This window comes from Oryctolagus cuniculus, chromosome 2, assembly GCF_964237555.1.
Source record: "Oryctolagus cuniculus chromosome 2, mOryCun1.1, whole genome shotgun sequence".
NCBI classification, from domain to species: Eukaryota; Metazoa; Chordata; class Mammalia; order Lagomorpha; family Leporidae; genus Oryctolagus; species Oryctolagus cuniculus.
Genome location: NC_091433.1, coordinates 40,063,805 through 40,085,690, shown reverse-complemented (window position 1 = coordinate 40,085,690; position 21,886 = coordinate 40,063,805). Strand labels below are relative to the sequence as shown.

The 21,886-nt window shown below is 42.2% G+C and overlaps 1 protein-coding gene across 2 annotated transcripts in view; it reads left to right on the top strand.

Moving 5' to 3' along the window:
- Nucleotides 1-5,703: 5,703 nt before the first annotated feature.
- The window catches only part of GABRA4 (gamma-aminobutyric acid type A receptor subunit alpha4), a 75,926-nt gene continuing 59,743 nt past the window's right edge, over nucleotides 5,704-21,886 (top strand). The window contains exons 1-2 of one of the 2 annotated variants that reach the window (XM_002709416.5): nucleotides 5,704-5,934; nucleotides 6,335-6,453. In XM_002709416.5, coding sequence (XP_002709462.1) covers nucleotides 5,849-5,934; nucleotides 6,335-6,453 — 205 coding nt within the window. In that variant the 5' untranslated portion in view covers nucleotides 5,704-5,848. Of the gene's footprint in view, nucleotides 5,935-6,334; nucleotides 6,454-6,518; nucleotides 6,540-21,886 lie in introns of those variants that run through there. The other variant, XM_051831403.2, reaches the window with a different exon arrangement.

Genomic DNA, 21,886 nt, shown 5'->3' with positions numbered 1-21,886 from the left:
AGATACAACTATTTACAGTATGAATGGAATTAGAGGACATTAAGTAAATCAAGTGAGGCACAAAAAGACAAATACTAAATAATTTTATTTATTTTTGGGCTCTAAACACAAATATGAATGCATAGAAAAGGGGTAAACAGTGGCTACCAGTGAGGGGATGAAGAGGGGGAGATGTAAGTTAAAAGATATGAACATGCAGCTCATAGAATAAATAAGGACACTTTATGTGCAGCACGGTCACTTAAGTTAATGATGCTGTAATGTGTAGTGAACATGTATTTATTTCAGGTGCTTTTACTACACACACACAAAAAAGGCAATTCTATAAGATGCTGGATATGTTACCTTGACTATGCTAATCAGTTTTACATATGTGTATGTGCATGTGTATGTAGGTATCAAAATTATCATGTCAAATATCTTAAGTATATACAATTAAAATGAATGGATATTTTTTATTTAAGATTTATTTATTTATTTGAAAGTCAGAGTTACACACAGAGATAAGGAGAGACAGAGAGAGAGAGGTAGAGAGATCAGTTGTCCACCTGCTGGTTCGCTCCCCAATTGCCCGCAACAGACAGAGCTGTGCTGATCTAAAGCCAGGAGCCAGGAGCTTCTTCTGGGTCTCCCACGGGGGTGCAGGGGCCCAAGGACTTGGGCCATCTTCTACTGCTTTCCCAGGCCATAGCAGAGAGCTGGATCAGAAGTGGAACAGCCGGGACTCGAACCGTTGCACATATGGGATGCTGGCACTGCAAGCGGTAGCTTTACCTGCTATGCCACAGCTCTGGCCCCTGAACGGAGATTTGAAAAATCTGTAACTTGACAATGATGATTGGCTGGCATGCAAATAATGTTTTTATACAAAGAAAGACATAACTAGAGAGCATCACATCAATTTTCTCATCTATCCTAAATATATGGGACACAGAAATGTATTAACATTAGTCAATACTTTCTATATTTCAAAAAACAGAGATGTTTCACCTGGGTCTATAACCACAAGCCTTTTGAATTTAAAGCAGTAATTCACATTATTATCCATTTCAGGTAGTTATAATCAGTTTAACATTTATCTGAAACAATCACTGGAAACAAAGAGGAACAGATTTAGCCTTTTCAAATTACTATTCATTTTATTACACTCAAAAATTGTAGGTACCAATACAGGTGGGTAGTTGTTAAGCTACTAACAAATGGGAGTCAAGTACTGCCAAGAGTGATTTAAGGTCTATGTAATAGTCTATGGGAACTGGCAATAAATGAGCTGATAAAATGGGATAGGGATGTTTATCACACATTCCTTACAAGTATTTGTTCAATTATTTGCTTGAGCGTTCTATTTTATGTGTCATCGTTCATATTAAAAAGTTGTGCATACTATAGTTATCTAAAAGTTGTAACAAAAGTTATGAACAGTTTCACAGAAAAATGGACATCCTTACACCTACACAAGATTCCGTGTTCCTTTCTGGGGCGTTTCGTAGGTATGAAGGACCCTCAGGTGTCTATCCTAACTCTTTCCCAGCTGGGCTATCTGTATTATTTGTACCTTACCATATCAGGCATAAACCTAATTGTGAAATTTACAAAATGTGACTAGCTTAGCTCAATGATATTTGAGGGTAGTGCACATGTGCATGGCTCACATTCTGTTAAACATAATAATCCATGACATACATTAACTTTTAAAAAAGAGGTATGGGGGTCGGCGCCGCGGCTCACTAGGCTAATCCTCCGCCTGCGGCGCCGGCACCCCGGGTTCTAGTCCCAGGTGGGGTGCCGGATTCTGTCCCGGTTGCCCCTCTTCCAGGCCAGCTGTTTGCTGTGGCCCAGGAGTGCAGTGGAGGATGGCCCAGCTGCTTGGGCCCTGCACCAGCAAGGGAGACCAGGAGGAAGCACCTGGCTCCTGGCTTCGGATCAGCGCAGTGCGCCAGCCAAAGCAGCCATTTGGGGAGTGAACCAACGGAAGGAAGACGTTTCTCTACGTCTCTCTCTCTCACTGTCTGTAACTCTACCTGTCAAAAAAAAAAAAAAAAAAAGGAGGTATGGGAGCCAGCATTGTGGTGTGGTGGGTTAAGCCACCGCCTGCAATGCCAGCATCCCATATAAATACGGGTACCAATTCAAGTCCCGGCTCCCCCATTTCCAACCTAGGTCTTTGGAAATGCTCTAGGAAAAGCAGAGGATGGTGGCCCAAATACTTGGGCCACTGCAGCTACATTGTAGACCCAGATGAGGTTTCCAGCTCCTGGCTTCCACCTGGCTCAGCCCTGGCTGTTGTGGCAATTTTGGGAGTCAACAAGCTGATGGAAGATCTCTCTATCCTCTGTAACACTGCCTTTTAAAAAACAAATACATCTTTTGATAAAAATAAATGAAAAAAGAGGATATGGACACATTTTTCATATCTTCGTAATTCTGCACATCTATATCAGAAGAATACACTCACAGTCTCGAGTCATCATGAATAGGAATTTACACGGAAAGCAAGAGCATATTTAATGATATATAAACTTAAGGCAAATTGTAAATTTGGGGCATGTTGGAATTTTAAAAAAGCTCATGTTGACAGGCATTATATTTTTTAAAGGATTTTAGTAAAACTCAACACATATCTTCTTTTTTTTTTTTTTTTTTTTTTTTTTTTTTTTTTTTTTTTTGACAGGCAGAGTGGACAGTCAGAGAGAGAGACAGAGAGAAAGGTCTTCCTTTGCCATTGGTTCACTCTCCAATGGCCGGTGCGGCCAGCGCACTGTGGCCGGCGCACTGCACTGATCCTATGGCAGGAGCCAGGTGCTTCTTCTGGTCTCCCATGTGGATACAGGGCCCAAGCACTTGGGCCATCCTCCACTGCACTCCCTGGCCACAGCAGAGAGCTGGCCTGGAAGAGGGGCAACCGGGACAGAATCTGGCGCCCTGACCGGGACTAGAACCTGGTGTGCCTGCACCGCAGGCGGAGGATTAGCCTAATGAGCCGCGGCGCCGGCCAACACATATCTTCTTTAAGTAACCCAAAAGTAGGATGAATGAGAGGTTGTGAGCTACAATAATAAATAGTAATATAAATGATAAATGCTAAAAACAGTTACTATTTTCTTCAGCTGAATTTAAATTAACAAAAGTGTAGGCTAGTTAACAAAAGTGTAATTGAAAGTAACTACACGGGGGGCCTGCGCTGTGGCTCACTTGGTTAATCCTCTTCCTGTGGCGCCGGCATCCCATATGGGCGCCAGGTTCTAGTCCCGATTGCCCCTCTTCCAGTCCAGCTCTCTGCTGTGGCCCAGGAAGGCAGTGGAGGATGGCCTAAGTGCTTGGGCCCTGCACCTGAATGAGAGATCAGGAAGAAGCACTTGGCTCCTGGTTTCCGATCGGCATAGCGGCCATTTGGGGAGTGAACCAACGGAAGGAAGACCTTTCTCTGTCTCTCTTTCTCACTGTCTGTAACTCTACCTGTCAAATAAGAAAAAGAAAGAAAGAAAGAAAGAAAGAAAGAAAGAAAGAAAGAAAGAAAGAAAGAAAGAAAGAAAGAAACTACACGGAAAGGAAGAATGCTCTTTTTATTTGAAGGGATTAGTTTCACATATTTAAAATTGCTTGTCTTTAACAACATGGAACTTTATTTTGATTGTTTATTTTTGATATATAAAGATTTAAAGTGGAAATTGTAAGGGAAATAGTTCAGAAAATACTGATTTAGTTTTGAGAAAGTATAGGAAAATATTAAGATTTGAGAAACAATACAATTAGATGTAATCTTATAATAAAGTGTATTATAAGATTTTATGTGGAGGGGCCAGCATGGTGACACAACAGGTTAAGCCCCTGTTTGCAGAGCCAACATCCTATATGGGTGCCGGTTTGAGTCTGGCTGCTCCACTTCCCATTCAACTCCCCGCTAATGTGCCTGGGAAAGCTATAGAAGATGGCCCAAATGCTTGGGCCCCTGCACTCATGTGTGAGACCCAAGCTCCTGGCTCCTGGCTCCGGATCAGCCCAGCTCTAGCCTTTGTCACCATTTGGGGAATGAACCAGCGGATCAAAGATCTCTCTCCCTCTACACCTCTCTTTGTGTGTAATTCTGCCTTCAAGTAAATAAAGATAAATCTTAAAAAAAAAATACTTTCAGAAGTCATTTATTAAAGAGAACACTAGGGGCCGGCGCTGTGGTGAAGCAGATTTATCCTCCGCATGCCAAGTGGGCATCCCATATGGCCAGTTTGAATCCCGGCTGCTCCTCTTCCAATCCAGCTCTCTGCTGTGGCCTGGGAAAGCAGTTAAATGATGGATCTGATGCTAGGGCTCCTGCACCCGTTCGGAAGATCAGGAAGAACTCCTAGCTCCTGCCTTTGGATCCACCCAGCTCCAGCCAACAGGGCCATTTGGGGAGTGAACCAGTGGACAGAAGACCTCTCTCTCTCCCTTTCTCTGTTTGTACCTCTACTTCTCAAATAAATAAATGAAATCTTAAAAAGAGAGAGAGAGAGAACACAAAAGTCACAGTGCTTAGTGTTCCCTTTCAAATTATAAATAAGTTAAGACTTGTACTCCTAGGGCAGACATGGGGTGACAGGGGCTATGCCCTGCTGGGTGAGCCTGCATCCCCTATTAGAGCGCCTGTTGGAATCCAGGCTACTCCGCTTCTGATCCAGCATACTGTTAATACACCTGGGAGGCAGCAGGTGATCCTGCCAAGCACCTGGAAGACACCAATGGAGTTCAAGGCTCCTAGGTAGGGGCGGGCCCATTCCAGACTATTTCTGTCATTTGGGGAGTGAACCAGCAGATGGATGATCTCTTTGTTACTCTGCCTTTCAAATCACATAAGTGGACTTGTCCCCTCCATTTTAATCAGTGTATCGTCACTCTCTGTCTTGCAGTTTTTTTCTGTTCTCTTTCTTCTCCAGGATCCCCGGCATCCAGCTCTGGAAGGAATTTAGCTTCATTCTGAAAGGGAAGCATGTCCAGCACCCCAGGAACTGAAAGTGGTGATGAGCAGAGCTCCAGGGCCTCTGTGTCTGCCCTTCCCTCTAGAGAAAGATGGAGCAGCAAAGCGGCAGGCGGCGGGTGCTGGAAGAAGAAATTTCGCATCTATAAAGCAATAGCTTGGCAAATGATCTGACTATGGCGTGAAGCTCCAGGCCACTTCCCAAGAGTTTGGCGATTCTGCCCAGGGAGTTGTAACCCCTCCAACCAGGCCAAATCTTCTTTCCTTTGCAACTGCCCCAGTCCCAGAAGCTGTTTTTGCACACTCTCGAATCCCTGGGCTCAGCACCGCCTCCCACCTTCATGCCCAGCAAACCCAGTCATCCCGCCCTTGGCTACCTTCAGCCTTGAAGATGGGTACAAACCGGGTCCTCACACAACCTAGAGACGAGCAGCCTCCTGGGTTAGATCCGAATCTCCGCGCAAGGGAGGGGGGGAACAGGAGGGAGAAAGGAAGGCCCAACACGGCTGCAGGTGGGGGACTCTCCTGCGGCGTCGCGACCTGGGTCCGGACAGCCAGAGTTACAGGTCGCCCCAAACTCGCTTAGCCTTGCTGGCCAGCGCGCTCAAGTTATTCCTCTGGGAGGCGCTGAGCGCGGGCGCGAAAGGGTGCGCGGTGTGCAGCGGCATGCACGGCTCCACTCACCCAGCGAACCCGCGCGGCAGCGGGAGGGGGCGCGGAGGCAGGTTCCGCCTCCCCTGGCCGGCGCGCACTCACGCCCACCGCGGCTCGGGCTGGCGGAGCGCCGGCGAGAGTGCGCGCGCCGCGGGAGCCGCTCCGGCCTCTCCACGCACTCTGCTCAGGGCGTCTTGAGAGCCTGGGAACGTGAACAGGCTTGAAGTATGGCATGTTGCGAAGATGGTTTCTGCCAAGAAGGTGCCCGCGATCGCGCTGTCCGCCGCGGTCAGTTTCGCCCTCCTGCACTGCCTGTGCCTGGCGGCTTGGTGAGTTCCGCGCGGGTGTTGTGGGGCCAGGGGAAGGCGGAGGAGCGGTCGGCTCCTGGCCCGCTCTGGCCACCCGCTTCCCTCTGGGCTAACCAGATGTTCCTGTCTCGGTTGCAAGATCCGAGTCCGGAGCCACAGCCAAGCTTTCCTGTGACCGCGTAGAAGCGGAGCACACGAGGGACTCAGGGTCCGGGAAGCGTGTTGGTGCTGGGTTGTGTGCGCGTGGGGTGCGCTTTTCCTGACCATTTTGGTCTTCCGCATTCCAACCCCCAGCTCTGCTGCTTGTAGCGACTCAATCCCTAGAAGGCAGACCTGCTTCCACCTGTTCGCTGATCAATTCTTAAAATAATCCTTTCCGCCCCCGTTTTATTTATTTATTTCTTTATTTTTGCCCTTACAGTTTAAACGAATCCCCAGGACAGAACCACAAGGAGGAGAAATTGTGCCCGGAAAATTTCACCCGCATCCTGGACAGTTTGCTGGATGGTTATGACAACAGGCTTCGTCCCGGATTTGGGGGTACGATTTCAAGCGCACGCGTGTGTCCCGTCTGTCCCTCTGGTCTCTCCGTCTGCCTGTCTGTCTCTCTGTGGGAAAGTCAGTAGGTATGCAAAAGAAATACCTCTCCCTCTCGCTTTCCCTCTTCCTCCCCCCCTGCCTGCCTCCCCCACCCCCTCTCAGTGAGACCTGTGACAAGAAGCCCGCCCCCACTCCTCCATTCCCATCTCCCTGCCCCCTCAGGAGCTTTTCTCCCCCACATTAATTACCTCCCGGGACCTGACTGTTGGGTGGGGGAGGTTGGAGGGGAAGAGTCAAAAATGGAAACTCAGGGCTCTGCCGCGCCCCACAATGGAGTTTGCCTGAGCCTGGCCGGTTGGCCCAGAGCAGGTCTTTCTGAAGGCAGCTGATCCCAAGTCCTCTGTCCTCCCACGTGTCCAACCCTCTGCCCAGAGCTTTCTGGCCAGGACATGGATCTAGGGCACGAAGCTGCCTGCTTTGCTAGGGAACCCAGTCCTTGCCTGTCCTCTTCTACAGCAGGGTACATTTTTTACTTTCTTTGGGGACATGACATTTGCTTTCCTCCTGAGGCGTTGGACCCAGAGCTGTTGAGCCTTCTTCCTTCAGCAAACATTTATAAAAGGCGCACTAGAGGCTCATCCATTAATAGTATCACTGGTCTTTTTCCTGTTCTTATTTCATTTGCATATGAAAGGAGAATCTATGTGGCAAGCTTTGTGCCCAACACTAGGTTCACAGAACTCTAGATATAAAGGGTCCAGTTGAGCAAGGACAAGGGACTTGCTAGGGTGCTGGTCATAGAGTTGGCTAAGGTCTTCTGATGGCAAAGTCCCTGCTTTTTCTAATACATGAGCTAGTTACCCTTCAGCAAAGGAGTCGAACTAGGCCTAATCTGTTATGTATGCAGTTATATTTTTGTAGTTAATTAATTAATTATATTTATTTTGAAAGAAAGAAATAGCAATAAAGAGAGCTCCCATATGCTGGTTTACTCCAAAAATGCCTGCAACCGCCAAAGCTGGGCCAGACCAAAGTCAGGAGCCAGGAACTCAATCCGGGTCTCACAAATGAGTGATAGAGATCCAACCACTTGAACTGTCACCTGCTTCCCCCAGGGTGGAGTCTGAAGTGCAGCGTGTGCAAGAATGCAGAGACTCTGACATGGGATAAAGGCATCCCAAGAGGCATCTTAACTGCTGTGCCAAACGCTGGCCCTTGAGCTTCTATTTTAGTAGCAGCAGTGCTGAGTGACAATAGCAACCACCAATATAGGACTTACTTAATTACATTTTCATATATACTAAAGGTTCTACAAGCATTTCTCTCTTTAACTCTGGCAACACCTGAGAGGAAAGCCATTGTTATTCCCATTTTGCAGGTAATAAAATGGAAGCTTGGGAAATCTGGTCTGAGTTCACAGTTAGTAGGTGGCTGGACAGGATGTGAGCTGAGATCGGGTTATAGACATAAAACGTAAACGCATGCAGATTTGGATATCAGATACTGTGTGACTCGATTCGTATCACAGCATTAGAAGCACAGAGGAATTTTATGCTTCCTGTTGAAAGTGGCTGGAGAATGGAGAATGGAAAGAGTGAGGAACAGTACAACTTTGGAAAAGAGGTATCAGTGTGGTCCAACTTAGTAAGAATTGTTGGAGACAAAATAGGGCTGGATGGAGGAGAGCTGATGATTCCTTGGAGTTCAACTTGCCTGGTTTTCTCATTTAACAGATGAGGGCACGAAAGACTAAAAAAGGGAAAGTGATCCACACAAGGCACAGAACATCTTAATGGTAGATGGGGATCAGGTCTTGTGAATCCCCAGCCATTGAGAAGATTTGGGGTAGCTCTTGAAGGAACTGATTCAGTATTTGAGGGTTGAGTGCGATGAAGATGGGTGAGAGGGGAGAAAGTTTCTCCTGGTTCTGTTCCTGCTGCCTCTGCAGAGATCGGTTGCCCACACTGCATTTGCCGTCGTGCAGAACTGCACAGAGAACTTCAGAGCAGAAATGAATCATTTGTCAAAGCATGATCTTTCATAAGTGACTAGGAAATTATCATTTTAGGTCAAAAATAGTTTCGTGGAGAATTTTTCAGACGACGTGATACCATTTAAGACTACATTTATCAATAAAATGGGATTTAACTACCTATAGAGGTTTTCAACTTGACATTTCAAGTAAAGAAAGAAAAAACAGGAATAGCAAATCACCAATGATTTAAATATTTATTAGAGAATTGATGTCACAGAACATAAATGAAAGTGAAAAGTTACCAACTGAAATCATAATGGTTTATTATTAACTGTTGAAAGTCAAAATAGTATCTGCCAAACTGCTTATAAAGTTATAAATTTAAGAGGAAGAAGGGGTCCGTTGTAAATGAACCTTTTTACCATGAACATAATTTGTCATCTCACTTATTACTGCCAAGTAATTTGCATTATCCAACTACAGATTATATCCTTGTAGCTTTATGAAAAGGGGTTGAATTTAAGAAATTAACTGTACTTTTATAGAAGTTGGCTGATCATTAAAAGTTTACTGCATGGCACCATGCATTTTTTGGCTGTGCTCATAAATATCTGTGGTATTTGCAATTCACTTTTTAGAAGTGGGTTATTTTTGTAAATGTGCAGTATTCCAGTTGAGACAGAGGAATCATGATTATCATCTTCAGAAACTGTATTATCTGTCTACAGGAAGCTGTAAATATACCATGAAAAATAATAAGAAAAATTATAGCTAGCACAAACTTTTACATATGTAGTTAGACCAAACTTTTAGTTTGATCCCTCTTATGACATTTTACACTTTGTGGAAATTTTGGCATTTTAAAAATAAAATGAAAACAATTCAGATTTTGACCAGTATGCTATAAATACAAGTTGACTTCCTGGTTCCTTTAATCCTGCTTCTGCTCTTTGTGGAACATTTACTTTTTATCTGTTTATACAACTTTGCTGTGTTCTATTTAAAATAAAGCTAAAAGCAAAGATTTGAATTGAAATTGGATGCTATGTGATTGCTCAGTAGGCCAGGCAGGGGTTGAAATAGATTTGGAAACTAAATTACATATTTTTAACTCAGCAGCACAGCTTGCGATGGGGAAATAAAAGGAACTGGAATGGTACTCTTCTTTTCATCCCTCCAGGATCTTCTCTCCTTTGTCCCCACGTTCTCCCACTGGAGAAGAAAAGGGGAAAAGGTGAGAAGAGAAGGAAGGAGGCATGGGGAGAGATGCTGGGTTGGGACTTCTGAAAGAATCTGGTTCTTTGAGCCTGTGACAAATCAGTTGCAATGATCCTGAAGTAGTTTGCACCTGCTTAGAAGTGGCACACCAGTGGGTTTTTCCAAAAAGGAGATAGAAGATCATCCCTCCTTGTTCCAGCCCACTTTGAACACTTACTTGGCCTTCTTAACAATGAATGACTAGGGCACTAGCCACCCAGAGAAAGCTTAGAGACCCTGCCCTTACCCATTTTGCATTTATCTTAAGGATTGCACAGCCTTTTGTGCATCTCAATCTTTTGAGGCACATTCTACAGAATAATAAATACTTCAAATATAGATGGTTTTGCCTGTTGGGGCACATTCTATAACCTCTCTGAAATAGAACGAGATCACTAGGGCCAATTTTGCAAAGTTGCTAACTAACAGAGTAGGATTTCACATTAGTGGGGTTCTTTATGCGTTTGAAAACATTTTCACAAGCAATATTTATGAAGATTGTAACAAAAACACAAGTGATAAGCAGAGAAAACATCATCTCTCTATTGGAGAGAGACTGGGAAAAGTTCCAACAAACTGTCCAAGAACCCTACAGCTAGATTTAGGGTCACAGCCCACACTCTGGTTCTAAAACCCTTAATCAGGCGGCTAGTCTGTTGCTATATCCCCTTCTGAGGACTGTTTTACTTTCTGTTTTTGCTTCATCTTATTTAACAAGAATAAAAATTTCCTGAACAGATATTCTTGTTACTAAATTAAATGAGTCTTATACTAAACTCCATTTTTCCAAAGAAGTAAAATTCTGAACCTTTAATAACATTTAAGATGGAGAAGTTTTACATGCAAAATTCCGTATGTTTAGGTAAATTTGGATGTTTTACAGTATGGATCAAATTGTTTTAGCAGTATTTATAGATAATGTATATCTTATTCTGAAAATTAAATTTCTGTGGCATATTCAGGCTTTATTAATTGAATGTCAAGAGAATATGTTTTTTAAAATAAACAGATGTCAAGAACTCATCAAATCCACAGGGCAATAGAAAGTTAGCCTTCATTTTCTTCCGATTTGTCACATTCATTCATGTGTACTGGGAGACTGCGAAGTGTTGGGAATAATATTGTGTTGTGAAGATATGATTCTGACCTAGTATGGACCCAGTATTGATCCTCATAGACTTTACAGCTAAACAATGTAGAGAGATAAAAATAGCAATGATTAAATGAAGATGATATGTGAAAAATCTAACAGCATGCAAGGGAGATAAAAAATTAAGTGAGGAATCTACTTCGGTGATGGGGGTCAATGTCTTTTAGTAGAGACCTAAAGGTGCTAGGCTTGGAAAATGTTAAAGTAAAGGTTATTCTCAGGAAGAACACAGAACACAAGTCAAAAGATCCAAAGATAGAAAATAAATTTAAATTAGTGTCATTCAAACAGTGAGAGGAGCCTGGTGTGTCTGTAGCCAGAAAGTAAGAGGAAGTCTCTCTCAGAATTTGGTGGGGTGGTGAGGAGAGGTCAGGTCATATAAGGCCTTTGGAGTCCTGCAAAGGAAGTTGGATTATTCTCTTAATGAACCTGGAAGTCCCTGGAGTTCTTTAAGCAGCAATATTGACTACGTGGCTTAGGTGTGAATATAATCCATCTGGCTGGCCTACAAAAGAAAGCTTAGGAAAGAAGGTGTTTCCAATACTGGGAATAAGGACCCCAGTGAGGAAGCTTTCTCTTTCTGGGGGGTAGGGCTGGCTGTCCATTAAGTAGATGATCGCTTGGAATAAGTTGGTAGATATGGCAAATATTGATATAAGTGGGTAAAGTAGATATATTTCAAAGGCTTAATTTGACAATTGCTATTAGAGTGGTCAATTAGATAAAATTAGTGGTAAATTATAGTGAAAGTAAAATTTACTGATTCCCATTTTGAGAAACTGAGCAAAGATGATGTTATTTATAGGTAGGGAGAACTGTGTAATTCCTTGTCCTCATGTGGCCTACTCTAGTGGAAAAGACAGGAAATAAGTAAGAGAAATAAGTAAAATATAGAATTCTCAGATGGTGCTATAAGTACTAGAAAGCTCAAACTGTCATAAAGTAATATGAATTGCTATAGAGTAATATATTATCTCAGTACTAACCTGGGTAGCTGAGAAGATGATATCTGAACACTGACTGTAAGTGGGTAAGAGCAAAAGCTGCACTTGGTAGGGTCTTGTGAGAAAGAACTCCAGGTGCACTCATGCTAAGCATGGGCAGCAGAGTCGCCGCAATGAAATTTCAGAGGACTGAGATGGTAGAAGATTAGTGGGGGCCGACGCTGCGGCTCACTAGGCTAATCCTCCACCTTGCGGCACGGGCACACCGGGTTCTAGTCCTGGTCGGGGCACCAGATTCTGTCCCGGTTGCCCCTCTTCCAGGCTAGCTCTCTGCTGTGGCCAGGGAGTGCAGTGGAGGATGGCCCAGGTGCTTGGGCCCTGCACCCCATGGGGGACCAGGATAAGTACCTGGCTCCTGCCATCGGATCAGCGCGGTGTGCTGGCCGCAGCTCGCTGGCTGTGGCGGCCATTGGAGGGTGAACCAACGGCAAAGGAAGACCTTTCTCTCTGTCTCTCTCTCTCACTGTCCACTCTGTCTGTCAAAAAAAAAAAAAAAAAAAAAGAGAGAGAGAGAGCAGTGGGATAGCAGGATGAGGATGGGTAAAGCCTGCAGGCTGGTAAGGACTGTGCTGTTACTCTGAGTCAGATGAGAAGTCATTGGAGGAATTTTAGCAGTGGGAGGTCCTGACATGACTCATTTTCTCATTTTAAGGCTCACCTTGGCTGTTGTGTTGAGAACTCCTGGTTGGAGGTCAGGACAGCTGTGGAGAAGTTTTTCAGAACAAACGAGACAACAGGTGATGGACACTTAGACCCAGCTGGTAGCAGAGAAGTTTGTAAATTTCTAGAAATAAATAGCTTCTGGCTATATTTTGAAGTTGGATTCAACTGACAACAGCTAGCATGTGGGATGCCAGGGCTGACTCCAAAGCTTTTGACTTGACACTCAGGAAAATGGATTTGTCAAGACTGTGGTGGAAGCTGATTAGGGTATAAAAGAACAATTTGTGTGTGGTATGTTAACTTGAGATGCCTACTAGGTATCACGTGGAGATGAGCCTGGGTATTTAAAGCTGAAGACTAAAGAGAATATCAGGGGGATTAAGGGCAGTAAAGAAGAGTTACAGGTGTTGAGCTCTGGTGTCTCCAGTGTTAGGGATGGGAAGAGAGGTGAAGGAATCTTTGCTCCAGGGAGACTGAAGAGTGGCCCGTTAGGCTTTGAGTAGGGACATTGAGAGAGTATAATTAAAGTTAAAAAATGTTAAATAAACAAAAAAGTTTCAGAAAGGAGGATTGATCGGTTAAGTCAACTTCTCCCAACAAATCAAAAAAAATATGTACTTAAAATTTATTTATCAATGTGTGCATCTTCAGTGATTTTGACAAGAGTTTTGGTGATATGATGAGTGTGAATGTGTGAATGACTGAATGTGTTCGAGAGAGAATGGGAGAAGTCATTTTCTGGACATTTGTATAAAGGAAAAGAGAAACGGCATAGTAAAGGGAAGCAGGTAGAATTGAAACAGCTTTTTAAAAAAATTGGAAAAATTGGATTACTTTTTAAGTTGGTAGGAGAAATGCTTTGCATGGAGAAAAGCTATGCTATGACAGAAGGTATTTTAGTGGATCCTGATCATGAAAACCAGAGTAGACTAGATAATGAAATCAATAGGAAGGGAAGGATTAGAAGCAGTGTATACAGACTCTTTTTCAGAAGTTTAAATATGACAGGGAGGAGAAAGAGGGAGGACTGCCTTTTTATAAGACTGCAAATATAAGTGCACTTGAAAAAGTTTGTAGAAAACTTGAGTTAGAAGATAAGTTTATTTTTGTGCAACAATTTTTTGAAATACAAGTATAGTTTTTTCTTTTTTTTTTTTTTTTTTTTTTTTTTTTTTTTTTTTTTTTTTTGACAGGCAGAGTGGACAGTGAGAGAGAGAGACAGAGAGAGAAAGGTCTTCCTTTTGCCGTTGGTTCACCCTCCAATGGCCGCCGCTGCAGCCGGCGCACCGCGCTGATCCTGGCAGGAGCCAGGATCCAGGTGCTTTTCCTGGTCTCCCATGGGGTGCAGGGCCCAAGCACCTGGGCCATCCTCCACTGCACTCCCTGGCCATAGCAGAGAGCTGGCCTGGAAGAGGGGCAACCGGGACAGAATCCGGCGCCCCAACCGGGACTAGAACCCGGTGTGCCGGCGCCGCAAGGTGGAGGATTAGCCTATTGAGCCACGGCGCCGGCTACAAGTATAGTTTTTTCATCATACACATTTCCATGAGGTTTTTGAAGACCCCCTCATAGAGTTAAATTACTGTGTACTACTGAGAATAATCTAGTTGGAGTTGATTTAATATGAAAGTGGAGGGAAGAGAAAGCTGAAAGTAAGGTGTCTTTGAGAACACAAAGAATATGCAATACAGAATGCAAATTCATTTTCTTATGCTCTATGTAATATATAAAAAGTTGTGCTATCATATATTTACATTTATTTAGGATAATGATGCGCAAAATGCATTTAGAGTTTCCTGAAATAGGCACTGTAAGACATAGATCATAGGATATTGTACATTGGTAGATATTTAGGTAATACATCACTGAGTTATTAGATTCTTTTAGATGGAAAAATACATCAGCTTGCATTTGTGTATCATTAAAGATTGCTGCCTTATACTCTGATACTTTTTAGGTGCTCAGAATTGAATTCTGGGTAAATAATCCTTGGTTCATGAGACATTCTCATCATTGGCCCACATATACCTTCTTTTCATCCATCCATTTATCCATTAAAATATAATAAGCATACCAGTAAAATCACCCATCAGCACAAAAAGTAAGACTTTGACAACAACTTTTATTCTAGTGTGTGCTTCCCCCATCCTACCTTGCTGTCTTCCTTACCTAAAGTAATCTCCCTTTTGATTCTTTTTGAAATTATTTAACAAGATTTCTCTGTATTTCATTTCAGGTCATCTTTAGTTTTTAAAGTGTGCTTAAAATATTTGCTTGTTTTGGGCCTGCTATATATAATCTTTTGATGCTTTTTTTACTTAGTTGCATGCTGCTAAGATTCATTCTGTTGATGTTGCTAGATCGTTCATATTAACTACCGTGTGATATTCCCATAGCACAAGAATCAGTTTATTCTCTGCTCTGTTGGCAGTAGGCTTTTTGCTTGCTTCCAACATTATATTGCTTTGAATATTCTGGCCCAAATTCCCTGCTGTAAATGTGCAAGAGTTTCTTTTGCATATATCTCCAGGAATGGATTTTTCTGGATCCTAGTGTAAGTGGGAGTTCTACTTGACAAGATAATGCCAAACTGTTTTCCATGGTTAGTTTACAAAATCAAACACCCTTTACACAATGGACATGCGATTTAGGATCCATGTATACTTTAAAACTGTAGAGTTGAATATATGTGTGTAGGTGTATGTACACAGTGAAAGACTTCAAATGATGTTTTATTGTGTAGTTATTTTAATTTTTTTGTTTTTCTAATGTGGTTGAACATGTTTTCAAATATCTATTGGCCTGAAGTATTTCTCTTCTAAGAATTACTTATTTTCATTGTTTTATGATTTCCTTATTTATTGTGTGGCTTATATTATTTACAAAGTAGACTGGGATTGATAGCAGAACCATATGATTTAGATTTCAGTAAACTTTAATGTCTTCTAAGTAGAAGAAACTTTCAGGACTCAATGTTTTCTGTTTTCTCAATGATATCAGTAGATGTCTATTTTAATGTTTTTGTTAATGACAGCACATTTTGAGATTTCTTTACATATTTTGCTTAGAGTTCTAGTTGTAGCTCTTACGTATTATAAGTCTCTTCATTTTTGGAGACATGTTGCTGGAGTTCTGTAAGGTGTAGGTGGATGAATGATGTAAGTAGCTAAAAAACATTCTGGTTTTCAAGTTTCCTCAAGTCCATAGCTGGAGAGAGTGGCGATGTGGAGAGAGTGGCGATGTGGAGAGAGCAAGGATTGACTAGTTTCAAGATCAGGTCTTTCTCATAATGTAACAGCAAATTGGACATGATTTTTGAAATAAAATGAAAATAGGTACCCTGTAACCAGGTCTATACAGCCAAAATAAAATAAACAGTTGGAAATTTTCTGATACATTGCTGACTGCTTTCCTACTTAACTGGCAAGTTAGCTTCATCCATTAGAGGAGGCTGTTTCCCTGAACTGGTCTTGCTAGTCTTAGCTCTTTCTCCCAAAGACTGTTGAAGATCACCTTGTTTGCCTTATGGACCATCCACTATATTTTGAGAATTAAAGTAAACCTATTTCTCCATAATCAAAGAAGTAAGATTTTAATATAAGAGATGTCTTCTATATTAGATGAGTCCATATAAAATTATGGGAAGAAGTCCTTCCCAACAGGTTCAAAATGATCTAGTTTTATTATTATTTTTAACTTTTATTTAATGAATATAAATTTCCGAAGTATGACTTATGGATTACAATGGCTTCCCCCCCATACCGTCCCTCCCACCCACAACCCTCCCCTTTCCCACTCCCTCTCCCCTTCCATTCACATCAAGATTCATTTTCGATTATCTTAATATACAGAAGATCAGCTTAGTATACATTAAGTAAGGATTTCAACAGTTTGCTCCCACACAGAAACATAAAGTGAAAAATAATAGATGATTTTTTTTAAATGATGATGAAATCAGATCAGACCTATTGTCATGTTTAATCCCAGTGAGAGTCAAGTTGGGAATTGATAATTTCTTTTTTTTTTTTTTTTTTACAGAAGATCAGTTTAGTATGCATTAAGTAAAGATTTCAACAGTTTGTACCCCCATAGAAACACAAAGTGAAATATACTGTTTGAGTACTCGTTATAGCATTAAATCTCAATGCACAGCACATTAAGGACAGAGATCCTACATGAGGAGTAAGTGCACAGTGACTCCTGTTGTTGACTTTACCAATTGACACTCCTGTCTATGGCATCAGTAATCTCCCTATGCTCCAGTCACAAAAGATCTCTGTGAGTGAGATCCCAGTGGAAAGAACAGGTCTTCAAAGAAGGAGGTACCTTTCTCTGAAGGGAGGAGAGAACCTCCACTTTGACTATGACCTTGTCTAAACAAGATAAGAGTCGGAGAACTCAGAGGGCTTCCATAGCCTTGGAAACTCATGACTGGAGCATAGTTTTATTATTTCTATGTAATCATGCTCTTACTAAGGTTGATTTCAACACCCTAAACAATAGTATTAGAGGAAGTGTTTAAAAATTATTCTTAATTGCTTAGTGACCATTCTTCTTCTTCCTTTTTTTTTGACAGGCAGAGTTAGGCAGTGAGAGAAAGAAAGAGAGACAGAGAGAAAGGTCTTCCTTCCGTTGGTTCACTCACCAAATGGCCACTATGGCTGGTGCACTGCGCCGATCCAAAGCCAGGAGCCAGGTGCTTTCTCCTGGTCTCCCATGCGGGTTCAGGGCCCAAGCACTTGAGCCATCCTCCACTGCCTTCCCAGGCCACAGCAGAGAGCTGGACTGGAAGAGGAGCAACCGGAACAGAATCCAGGGTGCCTGTGCTGCAGGCTGAGGATTAGCCAAGTGAGCCACGGCGCCGGCCAACCATTATTCTTTGATAACTAATTTATTACAAATCTTTACACTTAAAGCCTGAGATTGGTTCTAGGAGAGGATACACATATAAATAAGACATAATTTCTACTTTCATGGGAAATATTTTTAGGTTAACTGATTAGCAAATGAATCACACTAAGTTTTCCCTGGGAGGGTGCTTAAAGTCACTACTGGAATGATATTAGGATCACCATTAAATAGATAGCTATTCAGCACCTAGTTTGGACTTTATCCACTGTTAAAGGTAGAATCAAAGAGGCTATAATTAGAATGAGAGTAAAGCCATAAAAGGAGCAGAGTTTAGAAAATTTATGAACAAAATGGGAAATATATATAGAGCATGCTATATGCGAAACACAAAAGTCCACATTTACTTAAGCAGCCAATTATTGACTTGTTATTTTACGGTATAATTTAGTGTATAGCTAGAACACACATTTTTTGTAAAAGTTTTGTTTATTTGAGAGGCAGAGTTACAGACACACACACACACACACACACAGAGTGAGAGTCAGAGAAAGAGAATTCTTCCATCTTCTGGTTCACTCCCCAAATGGCCATAATGGCTGGAACTGCACCAGTCCAAAGTCAGGAGCCAGGAGCCTCTTCCAGGTTTCCCACATGGATGCAGAGAACCAAGCACTTGGGCCATCTTCCACTGCTTTCCCAGGCCAGAAGCAGAGAGCTGGATTGGAAGAAGAGCAGCTGGGACACAAACCTGTTCCCATATGAGATTGCTAATGCTGCAGTTAGAGGCTTAGCTTACTATACCACAGCGCTGGCCCTGCTAGAAGACACTTTTAAGATCAGTATAAGGGAATTAGAATTTTGGCTGTGTCACACAATATTTGACCTATAGAAGCCCAGTGTCCAGATCTTTGAAATTCTCATGATAATAGCACCTTCTGAGTGTGGTGTGAGGATTAAATGAAGTAGCAATGGTGGGGAGCCTGGTATCCTGTCTTCAATATCTACCAGTTATAGTATCTCTGCTTCTTATTCATTGGGAGAAGCCTATCATCTGTGGACAGTTGCACGCAAGTCTGCCCTTTGATCTACACTGTCACATCCTTCGTCTGGATCACCATTCTTCCAACATCACTGGGATAATAGTCCTTTATCTACTTTTGTCTTCCTGTAATTTATTTTCCACATATTTGCTGGAATGATTTTAGAAAAAACACATAATTCAACCATATAATTCAAGCTGTCAGTGGTCTACTGATGACCCTGGGATACAAATCAAACTTCTTACCATAGCCTATAAACAAAGGTAGAGCTAGACTGAATATCAGAGGAAAACCAGGAGGAAAAAAAGAGCATATGAAAAATGATTAATCTCTGTATTCTTTTGCTAGGGCTTCCATAACAAAGTAACATAATGGATGCTTAAATATAAAATTAATGTTTTATAATTGTTTTTAAAAATTAATTTGAAAGAAAGTTTCAGAGAGACATACACACAGAGAGAGGCAGAGAGAGAGACAGAGAAGAGACAGAGAGGGATAGAAAGAGAGATCTTTCATTTCTGGTTCACCCTCCCAATGCCTGAAACAGCGAGGTCTGGGTCAGGCCAAAGCCAGGAGCCAGGAATTTCATCTGGGTCTGTCTCATGGGTGGTAGGGCCCTAAGTACTAAGCCATCATTCATTGCCTTCCCAGGTGCATGGGCATGAAGCCAAATCTGAAGCTTATCTGCTGTATTCTGTTATGGGATGTGGGTATACCAAGTTGTGGCTCACCCAGCTGCACCACAACACAGTTCTAGGAGCATTAAGGTGTCATCCAGTTTGGTTTCTTCTGTGACCTTTCTCCTTGGATTGCAGCTGGCCTTCTTTTTTTCTAAGTGTCTGTGTCCCAGTCACCTCTTCTTGTAGGGATAGCAGTATATTGGAGTAGATCCATCCTAGTGACGTTGTTATAGCTTAATTATCACTTAAAATCCCCTGCTTCCAATTATGATCACATTGCAATGTTCTGAGAATTTGGATTTCAGCATATGAATTTGGAGGAAATGTAATTTAGCTGTCACCTCTTTATGCATCTCCCTGTCTTTCACTGGCATTTCTACAAGTTTTTCTCCATGTAGTTTTAGCAATGATCACCATAAACATGTATCATAAATATGTCGCTTAAAAGATGCCAGGGCTCAGGAAGGGTGCTGTGTCCACTGCATCCTGGCTTCCATTCTGTCTTCGTGGCTTTCATTTCTTATCATTTTCTTCTTCACTTGCTTTGCTTCAGTTCTACTAGCCTCTTTTCTAGAAAGTTTCTGAATACACTAAACTCCTTTTGCTGCCTCTGGCCTTTTCCCCTTGTAATTCTCTCCAACTTAGTTCTAGCTCTCCCAATGGCTCATGCTCATCTTTAAAGTTTCTGTTTAAAAGTCATTGCCCATATCTCACATTGGAATGGTAAGGTTGGATAACTGTTTCTGATACATGACACCTATGCTTGGCTCCTGGTTCCAACTTGCTGTTAATGGAACTCTAAGAGGCAGCCTCAATAACTCAAGTAATTGGGGTTCATGCTACCAATGCAGGAAGCCTGGATTGAGTTCCTGATTCCATTCTTCTGCTTTGGCTTCATAGTCACAGCCATCCTGGGAATCCGTCAATGGGGACTTTCTCCTCCCCCGACCCAAATAAATTTTTAGTCACTGCTCTGAAGAATTAACTAACCAAATCAGGAGTGCTCCCTCTTTTCTTTTACTGTCTTACAAAACTGGTTTTTTATCCTCTTAGAAATTGTAGCATTCTGTCATTTGATTTGTTTCTTTACTATTTATACTCTTTTTTTTTAACTTTTATTTAATGAATAGAAATTTCCAAAGTACGGCTTATGGATTACAATGGCTTCCCCCCCATAACGTCCCTCCCACCCGCAACCCTCCCCTTTCCCATTCCCTCTCCCCTTCCATTCACATGAGGATTCATTTTCGATTCTCTTTATATACACTTTTAACATTTTGAAGCAGGGACCTTGGCAGTCTTGTTTACCACTAAAGCATCAGGACCTTACATGGAACCTGGCATACATCTGGGGCTCACTCAATGAAAATTTATTAAATGAGTGTCCCAATGAAAACCCAAACTAATCATGTTTTCAGGATCTAAAACTCAAGGATCTATGTTGTAATTATGTTAAGAAGTTATGGAACAATGTCATAAATACCAAGGTTATAACTGAACACAAAGCATTTTTCAAAAATCATTGAAAACACTGTTATGTAAGAATTTGACAATGCCTGTTATCATTATTATAGAATCACTATAACTACAAGAATTAATATACAGTCATACTTTTTAATTTATTTTTACTGTTATGTTTCAGAATTTCTCTGCAATTGTTTTTTATTTTTATTTTTAATTTAATTTTATTTTATTTTATTTTATTTTATTGACAGGCAGAATGGACAGTGAGAGAGAGAGACAGAGAGAAAGGTCTTCCTTTGCCATTGGTTCACCCTCCAATGGCCGCCGCACTGCGGCCGGCACACCACGCTGATCCGATGGCAGGAGTCAGGTGCTTCTCCTGGTCTCCCATGGGGTGCAGGGCCCAAGCACTTGGGCCATCCTCCACTGCACTCTCAGGCCACAGCAGAGAGGTAGCCTGGAAGAGGGGCAACCGGGACAGAATCCGGCGCCCCGACCGGGACTAGAACCTGGTGTGCCAGCGCCGCAAGGCGGAGGATTAGCCTAGTGAGCCGTGGCACCGGTACAGTCACACATTTTTTAAAATATTTAGTTATTTATTTTCAGGGCAGAGCTACAGAGAAAGAGGGAGAGACAGAAAGACACAGATATCTTCCATACACTGGTTCACTCCCCAAATGGCTACAACAGACAGGGCTGGGTCAGGCCACAGCCAGCAGCCAGGAGCTTCTTCCAGGTCTCCCATGGGTGCAGGGGTCCAAGCACTCAGGCCATCTTCTTCTGCTTTCCCAGGTGCATTAGTAGGGAGCTGGATTGGAAGTGGAGCAGCAAGGTCTTGAACTGGTACCCATATGGGATGCTAGTGATGCAGGTGGTGGCTTTACCTGCTTTGCCACAACAACTGGCCCCCAGTCATACATCTTAAAATAAACTTACAAAGGAAATTATTGGCTTGGCCTACTTCCTCTTTCTCCTAGGATTCCCCTCCTTGAAACACCTATGGCATTAATATTTTATAAGATGCAGTATTGTAAATATTAATCTAGAAAACAGGTGAACACTGTGTGTAAACTAAAGTTAACAGTCTTCCCTAAGAATGTGTTAGAAATGAAAATTGTGATACTCTACCTTAAACCTTCTAAATTAGCCAATCTAGGGGCAGCATCCAGCAACCTGTGCTATAATAAGCCCTCTGGGAGCTACTTATGTAGTTGGAGTTATTCTCACACTTTAGTTAGTTGAAAGTGTGAGAATAACTTCCTAAACTGATCTTCAAACTAACTTTTTAAAAAAGATTTATTTATTTATTCAAAAGTCAGAGTGACACAGAGAGAGGAGAGGCAGAGAGA